This window comes from Aptenodytes forsteri, unplaced genomic scaffold (genome assembly GCF_000699145.1).
Source record: "Aptenodytes forsteri isolate BGI_AS27 unplaced genomic scaffold, ASM69914v1 Scaffold143, whole genome shotgun sequence".
Classification (NCBI taxonomy): Eukaryota; Metazoa; Chordata; class Aves; order Sphenisciformes; family Spheniscidae; genus Aptenodytes; species Aptenodytes forsteri.
The window spans coordinates 215,504-239,404 of record NW_008794951.1 but is presented as its reverse complement, the minus strand read 5'-3'; the positions used below and the strand labels follow the sequence as shown (position 1 = coordinate 239,404).

Below are 23,901 nucleotides of genomic sequence, written 5' to 3'. Positions count from 1 at the left end.
CCCTATTCCTCCAGCGAACTTGACTTTTACCAGGAGTTGTTTTAATGCACTATTCTGAGTAACAGGGTAAGAATTCAATCGGGTATTTTTAAAGTAGGAAAAGTCTAATCCAAGACATTTCACAGTAATTCACCCATGTTTATGGAGATCGTACACACTCACATCTGCGGATGAAAACTCTTTCTATGCAGAATTATTGACGTATCCTTCATCTCAGTAAGGAATTTGGAAAGGCACTACATTTTGTTTATGTTTTCCAACTTAAGTTCAGTTGTTTTTACAAGTGGGTGCATTACCCTATCTATATCTGGGTTTTGGTTTTACATACCGAGACCTTATTTCCCACATATCAAGCCGAAGTATTACTACAAAACTTACAACAGCAAGCCACACCGGTTCCCTTCTACCCTAAACTCTAAAGACAGGAACCTATTCGATACTACACTGCTAAAAATTCCTTCCGGGACTAGTACTTTTTGATCACGAAACTTCCATACCCAGTCATGGACAAAGTTATGAACAAAAAATTGCCAGAGTCTTCTGCATTTAAAGCAGAGAAAGAAAGTATCGGGCACTGATGTTTGGGGTTGTTTTTTTTTTCCTTCATTCAGAAACTCAGTTGTTTACCAGCACTGTGAATCTATGGCAAAGAAAACTTCTGGGTGTTTTGCTGTACGTTACCTTTTACACTAAGTGGCAGAGAAAATTGGACAGACTGGGAATCGCTCCCCTGAAATACGCTAAAAGCTTCTCCAAATCTTCAGGGACATAGGGCAACAAAACCACTTTAAGAAGAAAGCAGCCACAGCAGGAGGAAATGCGCTTCTGACAGAAAAAACCAAAAAGTTTGTTTAAAAATAAAACCCAGACACAGAGCTACATGAACACGTATTTACTGCAAGTAGCTCTATGGAAAGCCAAGTCAGATAAATATAAACACTATACAGAGCTTCAAGCCAGTCTCCCAAAACCGCAAACGCGATGTGTTTTACAAAGAAAACAACATAACAATATTTACAATGGAAGACAAAGCCAGATCAATCAGCTCAACTTTAAAACAGATCTGTGAAGCAGAAATAGCAAATATAATGAACAGTTTCAACCATATATGTTTTAGTTTGTACAGACAATAACTGTCCAATATCAAATTAAATTTACAGGACAAACATTGTTCTATCATTGGTATTTTTGTACTATACAGCAGCATAAACGGGTAGCTGGAAGGTAGTATATATAGTGATATGTTTTACATCATCTGAAAATGTTCTTCCAGCACAATACTGAATAAATTAGTTGCTGTAAACTAAGAGATTCAAAAAGATTGCATATTTATTATGCCGTACCTATTAGTATTTGTACCACTACGCTTGAGGTTACCCATTTACTTATTTATTCAGCATTTATTAAATCAGTGCTGTATATTGTACAATGGCAGCCTCAGGGATCCAATATGAAATAAGTATGTAACAAATTTCTTCAAAACAACCTTTTCCTTTCACATTAAATGTTTAGAACTATCTTCATCCAAATTTTGATTTCTTAGAAAAGACGTAAAGCTTTATAAAAAGCTGTCTACATATTGCATTATTAATTTACGAGACCAAACAAAAGCTATATGGCAAGACAGTATCATGGTCTGTAAGAGTGGTCGTATTTTTAATTAGTGTATGTTTAGCAGCAACAAGTAACTGTACCAACTTAAACTTCTCTTCCAGAATGAAAAACAGATCTGTGCTTTTAAACCCTGTAGCAACAGTTTTTCCTGTCACTAGACACTGCGTAAACTGATTGGTACCACGTTTCCAAAAAAACCTTTTTTTTTTTTCCCCATATTTTAGTGACATGTACATTTTAATACTACTCAAAAATAGATCTGGGTACACATCACGGAACAATCAAAGTTGACAGTGTCTCATCTGTTACACAAACGGTACTAGCAATTTAAAGGTTGCATGTTCGAGGTGAGGCAGCCTGACAAATCAGTTGTACAATATACAATGTAGAGGATTACCAGCTGTGTGGCGCAGTACAGCATGAGGATTTGTGTACCACTTCTAAACCCTTTATTAATCGTCAGTGCCTTTTACTATACATCGCATGTACCAACGACTAGTGTCATGCTCTTTAAGTTCATAGCAGTGTTAAAAACCTAAATTCATTTCAACCAAAAAAAAAAATTCAGTACAAGAGTGAAGCACTTAAATTGCAGAAAAATCAGGGCTTATTTTAAAAATGTCAAATAGTCATTGTTCGCATTTCTGTAAGTGGGATAAAGACAACTGATGAGCCAAGGTTTTACTTTTTTCCCCATTATGCCAGGAAGAAAGAACAAAAATAGTCCCAAATTAAAAATGGGGCTTTGGTTGAAAGTAAGATCAATTAGGGTGGTTCCCCTTTAAAAAGCTACAGCTGACAAATATAATGCAGAAGTCACAAACGCTGGATACGACTCTGCAGTTCTCCATTTGAATGCATGAACAAAAACCTCATTTTACACAATTTGTATTTATAAACAAGTATCTTGAGGGTAAGAACAAAAACAATCTACAAGACAACCAGCCCATTAATCCTACTTTGTACATACCAAAATTCTGAGCAAGAAAAAATTCAGTTTAAGCTCTGACAGACATTTGATTTAAAATATTCTAGCCTATGATCAAGAAATACCTCTTGTACCATAAAAGCAAACCCTTAAAAAAAAAAAAAAGGCAGAAGAGGTCTCTCCTCCTCAGACCAGCTCAGTCCCACGGGTTCACCCCTCAAGCTAACGTGCACCTCTCCCGCCCTCCCTCCTTCCGCCCAGCCACCTGAAAAAATCCTGAACTGCCAAAATATTTCTAAACAATACATGTTTTAAGCTAACCACTTGTTAATGTACCAGAGAAGCAAAACCCATGTTAAACAGACAATCAGAAACCAGCTTTGACTTCTCAGAATATAAATTAAAAACACAAAATTAACGGGAGAGGCAGGAGGAAGAAAGGGGCGTACAGGGATCTCCTATTAGCATTCACACTGCCTCCCAAATAGATATGACATGAAAGACCAAATTCCATCACCAAAGCACAGCTATGAAAAAAAATCTCAATTCAAATTAATTCAACTGTAGAGAGCTGATGTCTATGAAAAAATTAATTAAAAGGATGTGTGTCTATGTCCGTGCTGGTGGAAATGAAAGTAGCCGGCTGGAGCTGAGCTTTGCTTCCAAAAGCACCACACAGTTTCTGGAGTTACCAGCAGAAAAGTCTTCTCTTCCAACAATGGTTTCCATGGCAATGCAGTCAGTCTAGAAAGGAGGGGGGAAGGAAAAAAAAAAAGTCAGTGACATTTTAAATGCAAGTTATACTGGAAAAAAAAATGTTTTCTAGTGAGGAGAATACATGGAGCTTATCCCTGGCAGAAGCGACAGCTGCTGAATGCAGAACACGGGCCCCTCACAGGGGGAGGGGGCACTACCAGATGACACCACGCTCAGAAATCCCGAGCCATCGGGAAGAACTATGAAGTCTGAAGCAAGCACCGAAGAGCCGCCGCAACCAGAGCGGACACGTGTCCGCTGGACAGGAGCTGGGACTGTAGCCAGCACCGTACCGCTAGCCCACGCGCCGTGGGAAGGACCAAAGCTTACAGCTACCCATCGCCTACTGCCCTATCAATATTTCATTTAACAAGATCTCGATCCTCTCAGCGCGACGGGGGATGCGCGTAGCGGAGGCTATCACTAAGCACGCAGCGCAGGATGAATGTAGAGCAGTTCTGTTCACCCGGATGTAATTAAGGTGGTGGCGAACGCTCCCATTCACAGCAGGTACAGAACTGCAATACAAACACTCCCTGCAACTCCAGCTCCAAACAAGGAGTGGCAAGTCATGACAGCTGCGTGCCCTCTCCTCGACTTTTCAGGAAAAAGCTTAATTTAGTTATGATAAGAAACACCTCACAGTATAGTTTTCCCTTTTTCAAGAAAGTCTCACTAAAAGGCAACACGCGGCAGACAAGCACATAGCTATGGCAGACAGCAACCCTTACTGCTGCCAGCAAAAACCAGCGGCTTCAAACTGACTGGAAAAGGCAAAATACGAAGTGCTCGGTAAAATGGGGGGGGGGGAAATAATCTTGTATTACGGGAAGATGCAGTCAGGTGACAAGGCAGAAATGGAAATAGGAGAGAGGATGACCTCAAAGCAGAACGCCAGCTCTGCAATTAACCGTGCACATGCCAAGGTGAGTGACTCAAAAGGTTCCTGACGTGGAAAAATCTGATGAAGGGGATGCGAACGCTTTCTGCAGTGGTGGGTACACAAATTGAGGAACGTATGAAAAGTCACTTTTCAGCTCACTACAAAACCCCTTCCACTCCCAACAGAGCCAGCGTGAACACTAATTTTCAGTCTGGAGGGGTACAACCAGCCAAATCATTGGGTTACACTGTCTCCCAGTCCTCTTCCAACATTTTTGTCCTCTCGGCCAAGACTGAGGGCACTGTCCTCTGCCAGTCAGGTGGCTTTGGTCACCTTCTCTTCAAGGTTTGAGGTACATGTCTGCAGGATCTGTTTCCTGGCATGACAGGGAAGAAGGAAACAGCAGGTTGCTCTCATTGAGAAACAACAGCTAGCAGAAGAGATTCACCCTTCAGAAAACATCAAATACAGAAACGTAGTCCACTTTTTCCCCTCGAAGCCGCACAGTACAAGCTCTCTCACTGCTCTGGGAGAGCTTGCTGCCGTTGAGAACTGCAGTATGGGGAATACTTCATTATGAAGCACAGCGATGGCAGCGTGGCCCGCTGGAACGAAAGAAGGGGTTTCGGAGCTTAATCCTTGCCCGCGCTCTTCTGCGGGGTCACAAGGAAATCAGTTCAATCTCATTGCTGAAGAAAGCATAGTGCTTCACTGCCTCTACCACAGGAATACGCTGAAGAAAATGTGACCATCTAAAGAACAAGCAAGCATTATGTATAATAACGCAAACCTGTATGTTTACTTACATAACCAATCATAAAGTATGCACACACAAACTCCACCCTAAGTGAAAGTAGTTCTGATTTCTGTCCAGCTAATAATACTGTCCCTTCAAAAGAAAAAGAAAGAAAAAAAAAGAAAAAAGAATGAAGCTCAGGTGAGCCGCACGGAGCAGCCCTGCCCCTACCACTGCAGCTGGGACAGCCCCAGCTCTCGGCAAAGGCTGCCCGCTGCTCAGGAGACAGAAGCAGAGACCATGGCAGGGCCAGCGCTCAGGAGACAGAAGCAGACACCATGGCAGGGCCAGCGGCAGCACGGAAATACAGAGGGGTCCTTCGACTTCAGAGAAAATTCCCTTTTACCCCTACACAACCCACACCAAGGTCTGGGTTGCTGAGTTTCAGTTTTCAAATACGTAGCGATTTCAAAAATACAGTAACTTGGTTTTCCACAATTCAAGGAAGAGACAGCCAAAATACACCCGCAAGTCAAGAATCTCCATTTGTATTATTTCACAGACATCGTAAGATCGCTACAAAAAGCTATTGCTTGTTACACACAGAGCGTGATGTGGTTAGTGATGGCTTTGTTTTCACAAAAGCCCAGTGAAGCTATGATTTTTGAAATAAGTCTTCCTCTTTAGAAAAATATTATTTTGTTGTAAGACCAAAGGATGGAAATACGCACCACAGCTTGCAATGAATCACACCTCAACGATGCACACAAGCCAAACATTAAAACAGTTAAAGCTTCTATATTAAACTTATATTCAGTAAAAATTAACATTTACCAGCATCCCCCCACCCTTCCCTTGCTGTGGACCTCTAAGCTTACATAAAAGGAACTTCAAAAACTGTCTCTGCTTTTGTCAGGACATTTTTCCTCCACGCCTAGCACACACGGCACACCTGAAAGCTGTTTGACAAGTTATTCTAATCTCTCCAAGCATATCCCCAAAACATTTTGAAGAGCAAAGGCCCCAGTTGTTTGAATCAGTCCCATGTGGCAGAACTCGGTAATTATACCAAAAACTTTTTGAAAACTTTCATAAACTTATGCCAAATTCCATTTAAGATACTTGGAGGGGAAGGGGAAGAGCGTAAGAGCAAAAAAGCCTCCTTAACTCCTAAGTTTGGTTCTTTGAACAAGCCTGGCATAACTCAGAAGGCAGCACGATAACCAATTCTAAAGCAAGCTCACCAGGTAGCTCTAATCAGAGCCCAGACCAACACAGACTAATTTATAAGAAACCAGAAGAAAGTATCCCCAACTAAGCTTCACTACAGCTTATAAATTCCCTGGACGTCCTGGCTCAAATACAGAGTTTTACACCAGCATAAAGGCAAGCTCGGGACCTCCCAGCTGCGTCCCCCCTTCCCAAAACTCTGTGCTTGCTAAACAAGATCCCATTAATTTGTCCCCCCTTCTGCCCATGATTATAAACTATACTTCAGCATGTTTCCACTTCATTTTTAAGCTAAAACAGAATTGTGGGAACTGTAAATAAACATAAGGGAGTTTCACCTAAACATTACCTTCAAGCTGCTAACAGTCTCATAAAGCCTCGAGTCTTCAAGACATGGAGTTATCGGTTGTCACCACTTCTCTAATCCCCGTATTAAAGCTGAAGATTTCAATATTGCAGTTGGAGCAGTACAGCTGGCTGATGCCCTGAGTCATCAGCTCTTTTTTGGGATAAAAGCATCAAGCATTTTTTTAGAGAGAGAGAGAGACAGATATAAATTGATATATATATATATGTGAACACATGTATCAGTATCAGATAGGAAAAGCAAAAAGAAACTCATGAAACTTGACCACGTAAAAAAAGAATTCCCTCTGAAATCTAAGATGAGACTGAGGTCTTGCAAGATCCCTCCCATGAAGTGTCTGCAGTCACCACCATTCACGAGGGTGGCACTCAGGAGCCCATTCCTCACTACAGCAGGACCACAGCCTGGTGGTCACCCACCGCCAACCTCCAGGCATCAAAGAAATCCCACGTCACGACCAGTGGAGTCCGTGTCCAGGGGCGAGCGGGGTCTCCAGCAGAGCCGGGGACAGTTTCTGCAGTCGCAAGCCCCGATACCGACTTCTGAACCATGAAGTTGTAGGAGCTCCAGCTGATGTAGCTTCCCCCACCACATCCTCCCAGGAAGACCTGCGCTGAACCGCCCGCCTAACTGCATCTCACATTTTAGTGCTACAGCTGCCGGCAGGGAGCGAGCAGGAACCTCGGTGTCAACAGAGCACTAGTTTTGTTTATAGAGAGGCACCTGCACCCAGCTGCGTGAAAGCACCACACCTGCACATACACCACAAGAAAAGTTATTAGTCAAAGAGGTGTAAAATGGGTTTAATGTAAGTGGGAACAAGGCCAACATCTGTTGTGCTGCTGATACCCGGAGCTAATTCGTGGATTTCCACCTCTGTGGTTCCTCACCAGAAGGATCCCTAGGAAGTGACGTGGGTTTACTCAGCGAGGTTGCAAGAGTGCTCATGCATTAAGCTCCTTGGTGGCTCTTCTCTCCCACACCTGACCTTCTTCCATCTTTTGACTAGCCCGTAGGTGAAGGTAAACTAATGGAGGACATGAAGCGCTCAAAGAAAAGAACACAGCTTCTGTGAAGCTGGATGATCTTATTTCAGTCTTCGTAATGTAAGATTCATCAGCCAACGATTTTCTATGTTATAGTACAAATATGAGAATTGCTGACCAACAATAAAAACCAGATGAGCGTTTCATTACAGATACCATATAAATGTATTTGTCTCAACACTGAAGAGTAAAGGAAGCTGTCAGAGAAACGGATGAAACAACTCCTCTGAAAGGAAAACAAATTATGAGATGCGAACTAGCTGGGAAGAGAGGAACAATGCTCACAAAGTAGCCCATCAGCCCCTTGGAGTTCCCAAAACATAAATGCCACCAAATAAAACTCCGTGGCCAGATCAGACACGACACGTTTGAAGGTAAGTCGCACTTGCAGTGTAAACACACTGCTGTTCCTGGATTGTCACAAGCTCTTCCAAGACAATCTGCTCAGTCTACCAAAAAAAAAAAAAAAAAGAGAGATCTGATAACTGATCATTACAACAAAACAAGCAGCAAAAACCTGAACTCAGAAAACCCTCGGCACTTTTGAAGCTCCCTAGAAATACACTATTCTAAGTAGTTTTCATAGCACCCTACACTGAGCTTTTCCATTCAGACTTCAGCTCCATTAACAGATTCCACACAAAAGCTTCAGCCTTTATTCAAAATTGAGCTCTGCTGCTTCGGAATATTGAGAACAATACAAATTCAGCTTCCTATGAACGTTTCATATGGAAAAATAGTCCAGAAAGCACCCAAACATCTTCACAGATCACATCTCAAAATATATAAGCAAAGTTTAGAAAGTTAAAACAATGTTCTCTTCATTACACAATTCTATTTAAATTCATCAGTTTAAGATGGGATCAGATTGTAAAACTACACACAGCTGCCCGAATCTTTCCGAGGAACAAACAATCAGAGGAAAAGGATCACAAGGGCAGAAGAGAAACTAAGAGGGCAAATGTTTAAAATAGGATGGCAGCGTGCCATTGCTCAAAAATGTTTTGTTTAAAATTAAGGAACACACTGAGAAAGTGCTGTTTTCTATGCAACAATAACCTATAGTTTTATAAAAACTAGGGGCAGAGGATTAGATCAGTCTTAATTCATTAGATTGCAAACCCAGGGTGTTCCATTTGAAAATGTATCAGATGACAATACATCCAATTTACACTTCGTTTCCTGCATCACAATTATTAAGGTCACACAAGTCAGGCGGCTTTGAAACAAACCAAGAGGTTTGAAGAACACAGCAGACATATCCTAATTCTCTCAAAGAAATCCATCCTAAATAATATCTGTTTTTACAGGAAAGGCTTTTACTGGCATAATTCTGCAACTGATTCCTGAAAGGATAAAAGCTTTGCTTACAGAAGATATTAATTTAAGCTAATTAAATGATTAAAATCTCCATGTCAAAGACTAAAACAGCTTAATGCTTTCTGGAGAACACTACTGAAGTTCTCCATTTCCTGAACTTCAGGTTAGGGGGAAATCGGAATTAATCTGACTTACGCAGATCAAAAGCAGCAGAACAGCCCCAGACTTTCTCGTGCGCACGGCCACACAATATTCCTGTTGTTCAGGAAAGCGCCAAATCCCAGCACAACCTCAGGACACAACGTGCGCCTCCAAAAGCGTTTTGTTCACGCCACCGGGACAGGGCAGGAGGACCGCAATGTATTGCATTTCAAGACTCCCACATGGCATGTAGGTCGGGGGGAGAGAGGTAATTTGTCCAAATATATTCTTCACAAATTAGTGAGAAATTTTTTTGCCCCGAATCTTACCAAATGCGAAAGTTACTATTCTATGTCATTGTCCGATTTCTTTGAGTTCTTATTTCAACGGCATAGCTTTAGAGCTTGCTAGAGGCAAGCGGTGTTATTTGAGAAAAGCAGAATTCCTTCTTAATTTGCACACGCAGACACCAAGTCTACAAATACAAATCAGAAACACTGACACATTTACTGTGGCCGCTGCATACGCAGTTACTGTACCTGGGTAACCCAAACAAGGCCCTGACACAGAAAGCCATCCTTATTTGGGAAATGCGTTAAACGACACACTTACCGTTAAGCACATACCTCACGTACGTACTTCATTCAACAACAAACTAATGATGCTCAAATTGAGCTAATGACTGTATTTTGTACCTACACTTTTACGGACTTTCCACAACCAAAAAAACCAAAATCTGTTTAAAAAAAAAAACCTGTTACATGACCCACTTTCCATTGGATAAACTATTTAAACACAGCGACTGGTAACAACACATCCCAGTAAATTAGATTCCTCCTCAAGCTGTATTTCTAAAATCTAGAAGACAAAGTTACTCTTACAACTAATCTTTATCCACAATTGTTCATTCAAAACGTCGTTCCGCTGTGCTTAGCAATTTCATGAGCTAAAACACCTCTCCCATGCTTTAAGATCATTTTTATTCCCTTTGCAGAAATGCCTTATCTTTCGCAACAGTGGCTTCTTTTTCTGTTTCAATAAACAGTAGTGTTGTTTCTAGGAAGGCCTTGTGCACACTCCCTAATTCCAGCTCTTTTACTGATACTATTCCTAGAACTAGGAGACTTGCATGCAGTTTTGGCAGGGCCCTAACACCAATTCAAATTGCACCGGACAGCTTGACAAGAAGTTGCTGGGGTTTTTTGGGGTTTGTATTTTTGGTTGTTTGTTTTGTGGTTTGTTTGGGGGTTTTTTAAACTAAACTCCTATGACAATATAGCAAGACAATACTAAAAATTAACTTCTCTCCACTTAAAACACATAGAAGTTCAAAATTTCAGATGTTCATGTTGCGGAAGAATGAAAAAAATGTTCTGCTTTTTCAAAAGCACTCTCATGGCAAGTGTGTAAGATACTATGACTGACCTAAACTGCAGAAAAGATAGCTAAATTTTAGCAAAAAAAAAATAATAATCTTGTTTGTGTGGCTTCTGACAATACCACCTGCTACAGCTCACTCTGCTCTCCTGACAAAGGTTAGGAGCCCTGAAGTGCCAACAGGGAGGAACGTATGTCCTGCCTGTGCTCTTGCCGCAAACTGGACATTAAGAACTGTTAGGAAACAAATAGGAAAGAAAACAGCTACATCAAATAACTGGTGCTGAACGGCACGCACAGCTCTCGTTCCCTCATTCAAAAAGGACTTGGAACAACTGGAAGAGTTTCAGAGTAGCGCAGAACAACTCATGAAAGGCATGAAACAGCTTCCCGCTGAGGAACAGCCAGGTAGCAAGGACCCTTCAGCCTGCAGAGAAGTATTAGGACATATCAGGAAATTAAAATAAAATAAATTATACTGCAGGTCCCTGCTGTGTGCAGTACAGGAAGCCGCCGACAGCACACTGGCTAAGTGTATGGTGGAGGAGGATACAGCATCTACACAATCCTAAGTGGCATGGAGAGAAAAGATAGGGTTCGTTATCTCTTCCAAAACACAAACTAGGGGCTGCCAAACAAAGCCAGTATGGAGCAGGGTCCAAAATAGACAGAGGTCGGTCTGCACGCAGCGTGTACCGACTCTGACCGCAGGCTGCTGTGGATACGAGGAGTTTACACAGGATCAAAGAGAGACTGGAAAAGTACTTGGATTAAAGATCCATAAAGGATTATAAAACAGACAAACTGCATCAGGCTCAGGAAATCCCCCAAGCTGAAAAAAAAAATAAAAATCAGAGGCTGGGTGTATGTTTGTGGGGAAGTATTATATACGCCTGCCCTGCTCTTCCTCTGCTGGGTGGTGTCTGCTTGCAGGCACAGGTCTTCGGTTTGAGTGAGCAAAACCGTTCTTATGAACACAACTGAGAGAAAGGACAGTGTCACTCATGACTAATGAAACAGCTCCCCACCCTTCAAATCACCTTTCCTGGTATCTCCTTTCTACAGAAAGTTCTTCCTTTCTACAGAAAGGTTCACCTGTTCTAATTCATCCCTTTGCTCTTCCTTCCCAACCACTCCAGCCATCGACGTTTGAAAGCATTCAGCATTGCCTCTTTCTTTCACCTCTACTGCCATAAACGACTGCCAAGGGCAAGAAGTTACTACATGGCCCCGTACCCAAACGGTTACACCCTCCTCAGCCATACCTTTTGCCCATGTGTGCCTGCACACACACACAAAAAAAAGTATCTTTGCTCTCAGCCACTGTCTGCTACCACACACAGCAGTGGCACGCGTCAATCGTTTACATTTTCTAATTATCGCATTATTGAGTCTGCATTAACATTAGGATACCCAAACCCCTGGCTTATGCAGAGGAGGAAGGAGAAAGGTTCAGATTGCGTTGCGTGAGTGAAGCAAGGTCTTCTCAAACCACAGCACGTGCACAGGAGCCAAGGATAGGGCTTCAGCTTCCAGGAGCAGTCCAGCAGCTCACAAAGGACAGAGTTAAACTGTGTCTACACACAGACAAGTTCTAATCAACAGTGTGCAACTCTTGTTTAGTGTTTACCTTGCGGAACATGTCAACATTAATATTTCAATCACTTATACCCTCAACAGTGAATCAAGCCTCACTTGCTGCCACCATTTCCAGACTCACCCGCAACCATTACAGCCTGTGTTCAACCTGATCTACTAACACAGAAATAAAATAACTTTCTCCCGTCAAAGCTATCGTTTGGCACTCCAGCTTCCATGGGCTACTCTCAAGCAGCTGAAGGCGCCACAGCAGTGATGAGCGGGTGCCATCCAGACCTCCCAGTTTAGAGTTGGACTCCAAATGCTCTGACACGCTGGTTACAAATAAAGGTGAATATATCTCCCAAGCCACACTGCTGCCTCCTCCCCAATGCTAGAAGGTTGCCTGAAACCCAGAGATGCCACCTAAAAAGGCCCTGCAAGAACAAGAAGGAACGAGTAGTAATGCCAAGGCAGCTCCATCACCCTAGCCGCTTCTGGAGCAAAGTCTCACAGAGAACAGAGGGTGCAGGTCCATGCGACATTAACTGCCCAGGGATGCTGCGCAGGGTGATCCTGTGCTCCGGTACACACTCCTGCACCCCTGCTGGCACCAAATCCATCAGTCACACGGCTGCAGGAAAGCTAACTTACAGAAAGGAATAATCACATTCCACATCTAAAAGGGAGAAGTAAACACTGGGACATGCTCCAAACTCACAGATACATGTTGGCCCCCATTCCTCTTACCAAGATTAATATCCTGGCCAGTGTTCTGACGTTTACCTCATCCTTTTCAAGTCATTTAAACCATTACAACCACTGTATTTATAGCTCGCTACCTTCCATCGCTCCCTGCCGTGCGCATACCCTTCCAAGCGCCTCTACCAGCTTCCTCTCTTGCAACCGCTCTCAGGCAGCCTTTTATCTCCCTGCAAGGCTGGCTCTTATCTTCACTCTGGCAATGGTAGCAGCCTTGATCTTTATCTTACTCTCCACCCCAGCACATTAAGTTTCATCCATCTCTTTAGTTTCATCTTTTAAATGGTAAACTCCTTAGGACAGGGACCAACACATTTACATTTGCGGCATGGTACAGGGGACCTCCATCCTGCCTACCTGTTCAGGTTCTACAATGAGTAGAGATCACATCTGGAGCTACAAGCTTTCATTAACAGACTCACTGTCGTAATACTGTCTAAATGACCTCAGGACCGAATCTGTTCGTTTTTTCAACTCATTTCTAACTGATTTCCTGTTCACCCCAACCTCCAATTTAAACACATCTTGTTCTAAAAACAAACAAACAAAAACCCCACCCACTCCACCCCAAAAAACCACCACAGAGTTAAATATAGATGGCAAATACCTCCCAAAGTCTCTCCCATAACAAAAAGCAAATATTCTGAAAGTTTGAACTCAACAGTGGATGTTGCTACCGAAAACTCAAACAGCTTACAAATTTTTTTAACAGACCAACCTAAAATACAAAAAAATTCCATAGAGCAAACAGTACCTTTTTGGCCCCCTAACCCATGTTGGTTTAGACTTAAGAAACTTTATTGGTTTAGACTTAACAGAGCTTAAAGCATGTTCCTTCATCTGTTTTGATGGAAGTTTTACCTGCATCCAACTTGTGCTGAAGAATGCCCTCGGCCAACCCACCTGCAAACAGGCTCCGGTTACTTAGACCAGGAAGCCAAAGGTGTCCAGACTCGAGGAGAAGCCTTTTTGTACCATTTGCTGCTTTGCCTCGGCCGTTTTAGCTCAACTGTCGATAAGGTGCCACAAAAGTTGCAGAAACGCCAATGCCTGTCAACAGCTTAAACAGGGTTTTCATACAAATAAGGTATCCCATGGCTCACATTAATAGTTTTTCTTGGTCTAGTATGCAACAGGTTCTCATTTATCTAGTGATGCATCTGCTTCACTGTCACTAAGAACTCTCCGAACTCCTGGCAGCCTGAGAGATCTGTGTGAAAAGAAGCACTAGTTCCCAAAAAAAATAATTCAGGCTCAGGCTACCCAGCATCAAAAAAAGTTATGCTGCAAATTCAGCTCTTCAGCAAGAGCCATAAACTATAAAGCAAGCTGGCTTGGCACGAGTATAGGAACAGAATCACACTATTCCCTGTGGAAGGAGGATATCATTCATTACTGCCTCAATAAATTTAGAAGCAAATTTTACCAGGTTTCTTGCGCACCTTTTGGTATTATTTCCGATGATTTTTGGAAAAAGGAAAAAAAAAAGACCACACCACATTTTGATACCCTCAGTCATTCCACAAAATCCCGTTCTACTAAAAGGGAAATGTTTCTCCAAGTAGGTAGCATATTTACGAGCCTTTCATGCCCTAGCAAAAAGGAAACACTATTCTTACCTATTTTATGCCCTAAATAATAATTCCATTTGATATTTATATAAGTTCATAATACACATATGCTATACAGCAAACACAAGCACTATTCACCTTTTAGTAGTAATTTAGAAGTTTTCAGTTTTCTTGAGTCACATTAAATTGTATCGTCACCTTGGAATTATAGCCAAATCTTACCTATATTAATTTCAGTATAAGCCATCTCTTTCAAAAACCCTTTCTTCTCGGAAGATTAAAAAAGATTAGACCTTACACTTAACTCGCAGATCACTGGCACACAACACACACGTATACACACACACACAAGCAGTCTGAATTGTTAGCCTCCAACCATAGAGCCAAATTAACAGAAAAATAATGTTTTGAAATGAGCAACCTTTGCCCCTTAAGATACAGCTCGTGACTTAACCAGGGCAGAAAATTCTTGCTAACCGGCTACTAGACTGCTGCTCTTGGGGTAATGCTACACCTGAAGCGAAATCTCCACAAATCCAAACACTTACATGTTCAAGATCATTTAGATAAGACACTCGGCAACACCTCTGCAATGCCTTTGATGAGGCAGGCTAATTTACCTTTGTCTTCCCACTGCCCTCAAGTATGTCACAAATCCCTGTTGATCAAGGTTCTCAACTAAATCGTAACCGTCCCTAAGCTGAGTGACCTTTACGGAGGTGCAGGGCTTGAATAAAACTAGAACATGCTTTTTCCTTTTCCCCTAGCCATTGCTTTAACCTGTAAGACAACAGTGCAACTTGATCATTAGATTGTTGTTAATATGCAAAAGTCAAACGGTGAATTTGCAGGGTGGGCCATAGGACAGCTCTCCAGCCACGTCATTACATACCATTTAAGGATGAATCGTAAGACAACGCTACATTTTTAGGACAAAACAGCAGTAATAATACATCCCCAGGCTCCAGAAAAGCTTGTCTCTCTCTCACCTGCCTTTCAGTTTTATCACTCCATTTTCCTTTGGGTTGAAGAATGCCACATTTGATCACAACAGTACTTAAAATAAAATTGTAGAGTTTGTTTCCTGCTTCGGATCAGAAAAACAAACTTGTTTGCGCAATCAACATACTGGACACCATTCAGCGTGTTTTCGGGAGCACCACAGATCCACAAACAGAGCACACAAACACACACCAAGGTACGACACAGTACTGTAAGCTCTTTTTAGCACCATCCAAAACCTCAAGGCATAAACCCTCCCCCCAGCAATCAATACGAAGAAAACTTATTAAAGATCCTTTCATAAAAAAAAAAGAGCATATGCAGAGGAAAAAAACAAACCCAAACTCCACCTACTGCTAACATGCCGCTGGACATACAAAAAACCCTTAAGAAATACCTAGTGAGAAACCACCCCAGTAACCCTGGGCTGGAACACAGCCGCTGGAAGGACCGAGTAAGCGCCGCGCACCTTCTGCTACTCCCACCTGCCACCCCAGGCGATGGGGGGACAGGGGGCCCTCAGACGTCAGGGGAGGAGGGGAAAACATGAAGGTTTACAAGGAAAACTACAAGGGTAATAATGCATTTAAGATTTCACCAAAAGACTTAAAAAAACCCAAACAAACAAAAGGCATTTGAATCAGGACCGGATTACTCCCAAAACTCCCCGGGTCCTGCAGCGGTGCTTTAACCTACAGGACAGCTACAAGCAGAAAGTTTTAGACTTCCAAAAAAGATACATATGACCATGAGCTGCAACTATGGATTTAGAGTCTGGAAAGCCGATTTCCAAAAGTATTTCAACGCTGACTACAAGTAAACGTCCTCTCTCAATGGCAGGGGAACGTTCTCGTCTCAGCTTTTTCTCACCCAAGCGCAAGTAAAACCCAACTGATTCTTGGTCAAATATGTCATAATTAGCTCACTCCCACACTGCACGGCAAAAATCTGTTCTGCCTGCAGCAGCTCATATACTACTTGAGAAAGTTAGCCTGGGTATTTTTAAGCATAGCTGTAAGTCACTCAAGACTGTTAAAGTGGCATCTGTTACAGCAAGATTAAAATGGTTTGTTTGTGGGTTTTTCTTTTTTTTTTTTAAGAATTATTATCCTGGCATTACTTCAAAGGTGCAGGATACATAGCAGCGTTCGGATGTGCTTCAGTGGGGTTCTTCAAGTTATTTTTAAATGGGCCCATGCCTTAAGTATTCTGCCAATACAAAAGAGCCTCAGTTTGAAGCAAACTTTTTAAAACCACTAGTCTGAAACCCAAAAGGAGCAGTTATTTGCCTGGTATCCCGTAAACTGTAATTTACTATATTAGTAATAGCTAAAACTTCCAGCTTCTGAACTTCTCAAAGTGTATATTGTGCATTATATTCTTCGAGATTTTGCATTTGAAGTATGCAAGTTACCATAAAGGATCTGGACAATCTTGAACACCAGTTTTGCTTTACAGCTGTGCTTGTTCTCCTTCCTCTCAGCTCCCCAAAGTGCACACAACACTCTCGCCCAGTCTAGCACAGGAGGAGATTAAAAAAGTGAGGAACATTTAAATTATAATCCTGCACTTTAGAGGACTTCTGAAATAGCATCTTAGCATAGTGTTAGAATATCAGGTAGAGATAAGATTAAAGAGTGGGTGTAAAATAGGTGGGTTGATATTAAGCTGAAGGTTACATTTACTCTGAACACAGTCTGTTTTGTTTTTGGAGTCCAGGGTATCTTTGCAGGTTTAACGTTTCTAATTAAGTCTGAAGAAACTTGTATTATACAGAACCCATTATGCAGTTTATTACCGCCCCATTCTCATTATCCTCCTCAGTTTCTACAAGGTCCAATAACAAGGTATACATTAGCTAAGCCCTGTTTGAAGTAGCTTTAGTGTTCTGTACTCCTAGCACAAAATTTCATGACTCAGATTCGTGTAATCAAAACTGCAAACCGCTTGCTTCAATATTGTGTAACAATTTTGTGATGAAACTGTTTTGCTAATGACCTCCTTAACTTCAAGCATTAAAAATAAATTATATTCTTTTTATCATCATTATCAACAGAAAACCTGAGCTCAGTTTTGCCTAAACCTAAAATAAAAGTTTAATAACAAGTCAGGCCTATTTACCATTCCAAGTCAGTGCCCCCCCGCTCCCCCCCCGCCTCTCTATCCGTGTCATGAATGGAGAAGGAAAAAAAAAGTTTGATTCACATCAGTGAACCTGAACCAGAAGTAGTTTGGGAATTACAATGAGGGGGCAGTGATGCATTGGAAATCACTCTGCCACCCTCAGCAGTTAGGAGAACGCAGCTGAGTCACAGAACACAATATTCCATTTAAGCAAACAAAAACAAAACAAAAAAGCAAACAATCCGAAGTTGGGAAGCGTTTTCCTTCCAGTAAAACTGCACTTTAGGGAGAAGAGATAAGGTTCTCTACCCGATAGAATTTAATAAATGTGGGATAGCTCCTTTTCAGGAAGCAAAGGGTAAACGCATCTGCTAAATATTTTCCTTAAGAATGGATTTAACCACAGAGCATTTTTCAGGCAGAGACCGAAAGAGCGGGATGTAGAAGGAAAGAAAGGACAGCACTCAGTTCTGCTACAAGTCTCCAAAAGTATTAAAAATATCAATTACACAGAGGCACACTACACCTCTTCAGGATAGAAGAGGTTTAAGAGTGAAGCTTTATTTTCACTATTCAAAATGGAGTATGAAAGTGTTTTTCTGGATTACAGAAAACATTTTTAAATATTAAAAATAAAAGCTTTATTGCAGCAGAAACTGATAAGCTGTTTAAAGAATAGAGACTTCTAAAATTATGCTTGCTATAGCTCAGAGACACGATTTAGTATGTGAATGAAAACTGCTATCTTCATAATCAAGAATTTTAAGTCATTACTCAGAAACAGACGTACACCACCGATTTACAACACTGTATTCAAGTTTGGCAAGCTACTTTTAGCCTGGACTAGTCCAAAATCTGCTCACCCCTCCGTGAGCCACCTACAAGTGAACAATGTCCATACGCCACCTGCTCTCCTACCATATACCAGAAGTATTTTATGCTGTCTTCATAGAAAACTGTTAGGCCTTGTTTTGGAGCAGTGTTTTAGAATTTTGTTTTTCTTTTTAGGACTAGAAAGAAACCACCAACTTAAGCTCTTACTATTCCCATGCTTAATTTCCTGCCAATGCCCACGTTTTCATGCACAGAGTTTCTTTCACTTCATTTTAATGCAGGTTTCATTTCCAGAAAACTTCAGTTCACAGCAAAAACCAGCAGCTGCAAGTCTCTTGCCCCTCCGCAACTTGTAATAGACAAGGGAAAAACCCCAAGCACAGGGCTGTAGATATTTTGCTGTAGCAGTAGTGAGCAAAATGTTTAACATAAATACAATTTCTAAACACATTATCTCTTGAAAACTATTTTCAAATGTAATATTTACAGTACAGCTGAAAGGAAATAATCTCTGTTCTTTTTTTCTCCATTTTGTAAGAATTTTTACTTTATAACACGGATTTTAGTCATGTGAGGGCAGTAAGATCAGGTAGGAATTCTGCTGTCTTTGGGGGTGCTTTCTTCAAAAAAAAAAAAAAAAAACACACACCCCCCGAAACCAAAAAAACCCAACACACAAATCAGCTACGGCAGTCAGCGTGCCTTTGACTTAGCAGACAAATCTTTGAAGTGCTGAAAGACTAGCTTTGGAAAAAAGCACTTCTTGGACTGGCAACTTTCAACGTCTTCTAAATTTGATTCCAACCAACAAAACAAAGCAGAGGAAAAAAACCACTGAGGCAAACCACACATTTCTGAGCAGCCCCAAGCAGTGCTGCCAGACTTCGAATGGCATGCGAGCTGAGTCAGGCTTATACCTTCCACTATTAAAGGCTACCCAATTTTAAGCTCCTGCAATACCTTCTGCCTTTAGACACTTAGTTTTAAAGTGAAACCAGAAAAAAACCCTATCATTTCAGTGTTTAAGATTATAATTAAAAATATAAAAGCCAGCAGTAGCCTGCCCCTTTACTGCTTTCTCTGTTGACAGAGAAGTAGACAAATATCAATGTCCAACAGCGATTAAATATTTCCTCTCAGTGCTCATCAATTATTGACTACACATACATTTGCGAAGAGAGGAAAACATCATTTCCAACACGTACAGTTTTCTATCCGAATAGGTGAATCACTGTAAGGAGTTCAGTGGGTCACTAGCACCAAAATAAGGATTATACTTCCAAAGTTACAGTGCAGCGCTTGCACAAACACTGCTGTTCAGTCAGCAGACATGCATAATACCACTAACAGCTAATTACTATTTTTTGCTCCCATCATGACAGCAAAGAGCTTAATACATGAATAGGAGCGTCCCTCCTCTTTCCCATATTCTTCCTCCCCACCCCCAACACCCTTCTTTTTTTATGCACACCTCAAACTGCATTACCTTAAGTTTGGTCAGACCACCGATCACCTGCAAGCTACCAGCCTTCTCTCCGAAGTTTCGGACCTGGAAGGCACCGCTCAGAGCCTGCTCTTCCCCTACTACAGGCATTCCTCACCTGCTGCGCAAAAGGCAGATCCCCCTGTACGACCGGGGAAGGGTTACGGCTCAGCTAAGCCCTTGGACACTACTAAGTGGCAAAAGGCGGAGGGCATGGGCTGCAGGAGCCCCCCACCACCCTGGTCAGCCACCAGGAGATGGCTTCTCCGGAGGACACAAGGATACTTTGGAGACCAGAACTCGAAAGGAGCACATCAAACCTTCAAGGGGGAAAACTGACTTCTGTTTACGTAAGATTCTACTAAATAAATGCGGGCAGATTTGCACATGAAAAACCCTAAAGCACACATTTCACCTACATTTATTGAAGGAAACAGATCTAAGCCCCAAATTTTGATGTCTAAACCCAATTTAGCAATTTTCAACTTTCCCTGTCCATGACACAAATTACAAAATATCAAGTTCACAGGGGGGGGAAAAAATAAATGTGAAGTGTCATCTAGTTAAAAGAAGGGAAGAAGAGGAAAACAAAAGTAAAGGAAAAAAGAGCTACCATTACCTCAGAACAAGAATTCACAATATGAAATACGATTAGTGTTTATACTAGCAAAATTCTTCTATAAAAAACCAAGGCAGATGACAGTTTGGTAACACCTCTGCCTAGAAGAGTCACATAAATCCTTTAGGCCAAGGACCATGTCCCCTTTCGTCTCTGTTCAGCGGTCAGGATGCTGCGCTACAACGAGACTGGTTGTACTAGAATAATACAGAAGATTATAAAAAACGTTTACCCCACCCTGAAGACCACATTTCAGTATTAAGTAGAGAACCTAATTCCTACAGTTAAGCGAGCATGAAAGGAAAGTGCTTTCAAAGTTACAAACCTTTTCTCGCAGCGTTACACTTCAGACCATCGGATCTGCTGAAATCTATGCTTACGTAAGCTCCACTGTCCAAACCTGAAGTACCATTTTGGAGATGGCAAGTTGGCGCTGTAGTACTTGCCTCACAGCTTATAGGATCATCGCGTAAATTCAGAGCGATGTAGTTTAAGCCATTCTGAAATCCAGTTGAGGTATCCCTGGACATTTTGCTTTCCTGACCATCAGAAATGTTTTCATCTGGTTTTAACCAAACATTGTCAAATGAGGCAGAGCTGTGTCTTTTGCTACTATCAGTAAAGAAAGAGGAGGAGGTCGTCACAGTCCCAGCAGAAGAGAACGTTTCAGAACTGTGTCGCCTCCTGCCTTGAGGATCTGCTCGAATCACTTTCGGTCCCATAGGAGGTTCAGAGCTAGGAACAGCGAAGCTACTGCTACCAGCATATCGATCAACAATGCAGAGTCTATTAACTATGGAAGAAGGGCTATCAATCTTTACACCGTCGTCGGATTCGGCGGCAAACGGCCGAGGCGGTGTTGCTGCCATGTTGAATGTCATCTCCGTGTAGTCATCAGTCCTGTTACTTGCGGTGGTGACACAAGCAGTACCAAATGAAAGCCTAGCGTAGTCAGGGTTTGGTTGGTTTCTAGGAATACTGGAACTTGCATAAATTGAAATATCTGTTAGAGAGTTGGACAGTTCCTTCGCTGCTTTCGGTGACTGTACGTCCAAGTCAACACTCATATAATCAGAGAGCGGGGACTGTCTGTGGTCACTACTTGAGCCTAGAGATGATGGCGATCCTTCTGCAGATAAGGAATATGGCGTATTACTCGCCTTTTCATTAAAATCAATATTTATGTATTCACCAGGACTCGCTGGCTCAGGTGGAACTGTACGATCATACATTCTTGGGATAGTATTACTCCCTCGTGTACCCAGGGGGAGTCTTGTGGGCCTCATAGCCCTGTTCTGCACAAGTCCTTCATCTGAACCTTTCACCACCGGCGATTTAGAGATGCCGTTAGCCAGAGCCTCACTGTTGACCCCTTTTACATTTTCTGGTCCACCATACAAGAGTTTGCCAGGTGAAGACATTGGAACATATTCACTGTGGTCACCGTTTTGTCCTGATAACGCCTTAAAGCTTCGGGGCAAAGAAAAATACGAACTGAAACCTTTGGAAACAGAAGCGGTGTGAATGTAATTCGAATCACCGGGGTGCTTTGGAGCTGAATTACCAGGTGACATATCCATATACTCATTGTTTATGATCTTCTCGTTACTTCCTTTAGAAATAAATCCAGTTAAAGGACTTCGTACAGGTGAAGAGCTAGCCTTTGGAAACATCATCATATATCCTCTGGAGTCAACCTGAGACGGTGACCATGAATTGTTAATCTGTTTTGGAACAGACATACTTTTAGGAGTCATTGGCAAATAATCGCTGTTGCTGGATAGAGAAGATGCAACTCCTGGCATCATTGGCATGTACCCATCATCCCTGGCTTTACTCCTACTTTGGTTACATACGGAATCGAGGTTAGCGTCATTGTACTCCAATTCATGGTCGTCTTTCAATTTTGGTGTTTCGGAGTAAAGTAATCGTCCATGATTTCCTGCAGAATCTTCATCTAACGAAGCTGTAGTTTGTGTCGTCTTCTGCTGCACTGCTACGGAAGTTGGTTTTGTTAGAGAGTAAGTTCTTTTTCTGAAACACTTTTCAGCCTCCATATAATCATCTCTCGAGCTATCATCTGCCTGTTGCTTACTCATGGACATGTACTCACTCAGACAGTTCTCCTCTCTGATAGGCGGTGTGTTTCCCAGGGAATCCGGTGTATTACTCCTGACCCGAAAGTACCTGAAATCTCCAGGGCTGGAGCCATATTCATCAGAAGAGATAAATCCCCCGTCGCTTGGGGAACCGCAAACGGATGAGCTAGAAGGCCTGGTCAACATGTCCGAAGCAGAGCCATGGCCACTACTGGAAGAAACACTGATGGGACTTGTAGTGGAGGGAAAATGAGAAACAGGCAGCGAAGCAGACCTGGTGTGATAAGATGAGCTGAAAGCAGCTCTCACGTACCTCCCACTCCCTTCTTGCCGGCCCAAATTCATCCTCGCAGTGTTCAGGTGGATCAGACTCCCAGTCACTGACCTAAAAGGTCTAGTCATGGTTCCTTCTCCTTCGCTGGACGTTCTGAAGCGATAGGAGTTGCTGCTCTTGGTGGTAGGAGGAGTTCCGCCGGCAACGCTCTCAGTTCTCGATCTTCTCTGCAGGCCCGTCTGGCTGGGGGGCAGGTTGCCCAAGTGCCTCCTAGTGGTGATGAAGGAGATAGGATTGGTACCACTACCACCACCAGAAGACTGGCTCTTGCTTCGGGGCCTGAACTCTGCAAAGGCCTTTAGAGCTTTCATGGTCTCCAGAAAAGTCTCGTGCATATTCTGGGCAACCACCGAATCATCCACTTGCATCCAGAGTTCTCCAGGTCCAATGGAGGCAGATCTGCCCACTTCGATGAAGAAGAAGTTCTCCGAGTGTCCGCAGCGGCGAATATTCATTAGCTGCAAGTGGACGGAGGGCACCTCCGAGTTCAGCTTGACGAGGTGGATGGCCTTGCTGGAGAGGCACAACCTATACACTCCAGTCAGGTTTTTTGTTTGTCCCAGCCCTTTGGGCTTAACGTTGACCTGCCACACCTCCTTGAAGACGGTGCCGGGCCTCAGGGCGGCCCCGTAGTGCTCGTCATCCTCGTCCACCTGCTGATCAGCGTGGTCCTCCTGCTCCAGGAAGCCCCTCTTGCTCTGGCTCATGAGCTCGCTGATCGCCTGGTACCAGGCCTCCTGCTCGGCCTCGTTCTCGGCCAGCATGGCGAAGTACTCGTCCTTGGTGTACAAGGCGATGATGTGCTTGTGCTTGGCGTCCGCTCGCCGGCTGACGGTGAAGCACTGGTAGAGGGGGATGACCCGCTTGGGCGGGGGGCAGCAGAGGGAGGCCGCCCCGCCGGCCCCCGCCGCCCGCAGGCTGCTCTTGAACTTCTTCTCGCTGTCGTAGTACTCCAGCCGGGCGGGGGCCAGGTGGCTCTCCGCCCGCAGGACGAAGTAGCGCTTGTGCCCGTGCTTCTGCTTCCGCAGGTAGCCGCACTTCCTCACGTCCTCCCCGGCGGCGGGCGGGGGGACGCCGCGGCCCGCGGGGGGGGGCTG

At 42.9% G+C, this 23,901-nt stretch overlaps 1 protein-coding gene across 1 annotated transcript; it reads right to left on the bottom strand.

The window, feature by feature from the left end:
• Window positions 1–877: 877 nt before the first annotated feature.
• Window positions 878–23,843, bottom strand: IRS4 (insulin receptor substrate 4). Its single transcript, XM_009275280.2, has 2 exons — window positions 20,697–23,843; window positions 878–3,286 (listed from the first exon to the last, which is right to left on the bottom strand). Exons 1-2 carry the CDS (start codon window positions 23,566–23,568, stop codon window positions 3,282–3,284), a joined length of 2,877 nt encoding a protein of 958 aa, XP_009273555.1. The 5' UTR covers window positions 23,569–23,843; the 3' UTR covers window positions 878–3,281.
• Window positions 23,844–23,901: the final 58 nt, after the last annotated feature.

Coding starts and splice junctions, on each gene's coding strand:
- IRS4 (XM_009275280.2), bottom strand. CDS start 23,568: ATGCTGGCCGAGAACGAGGCCGAGCAGGAGGCCTGGTACCAGGCGATC.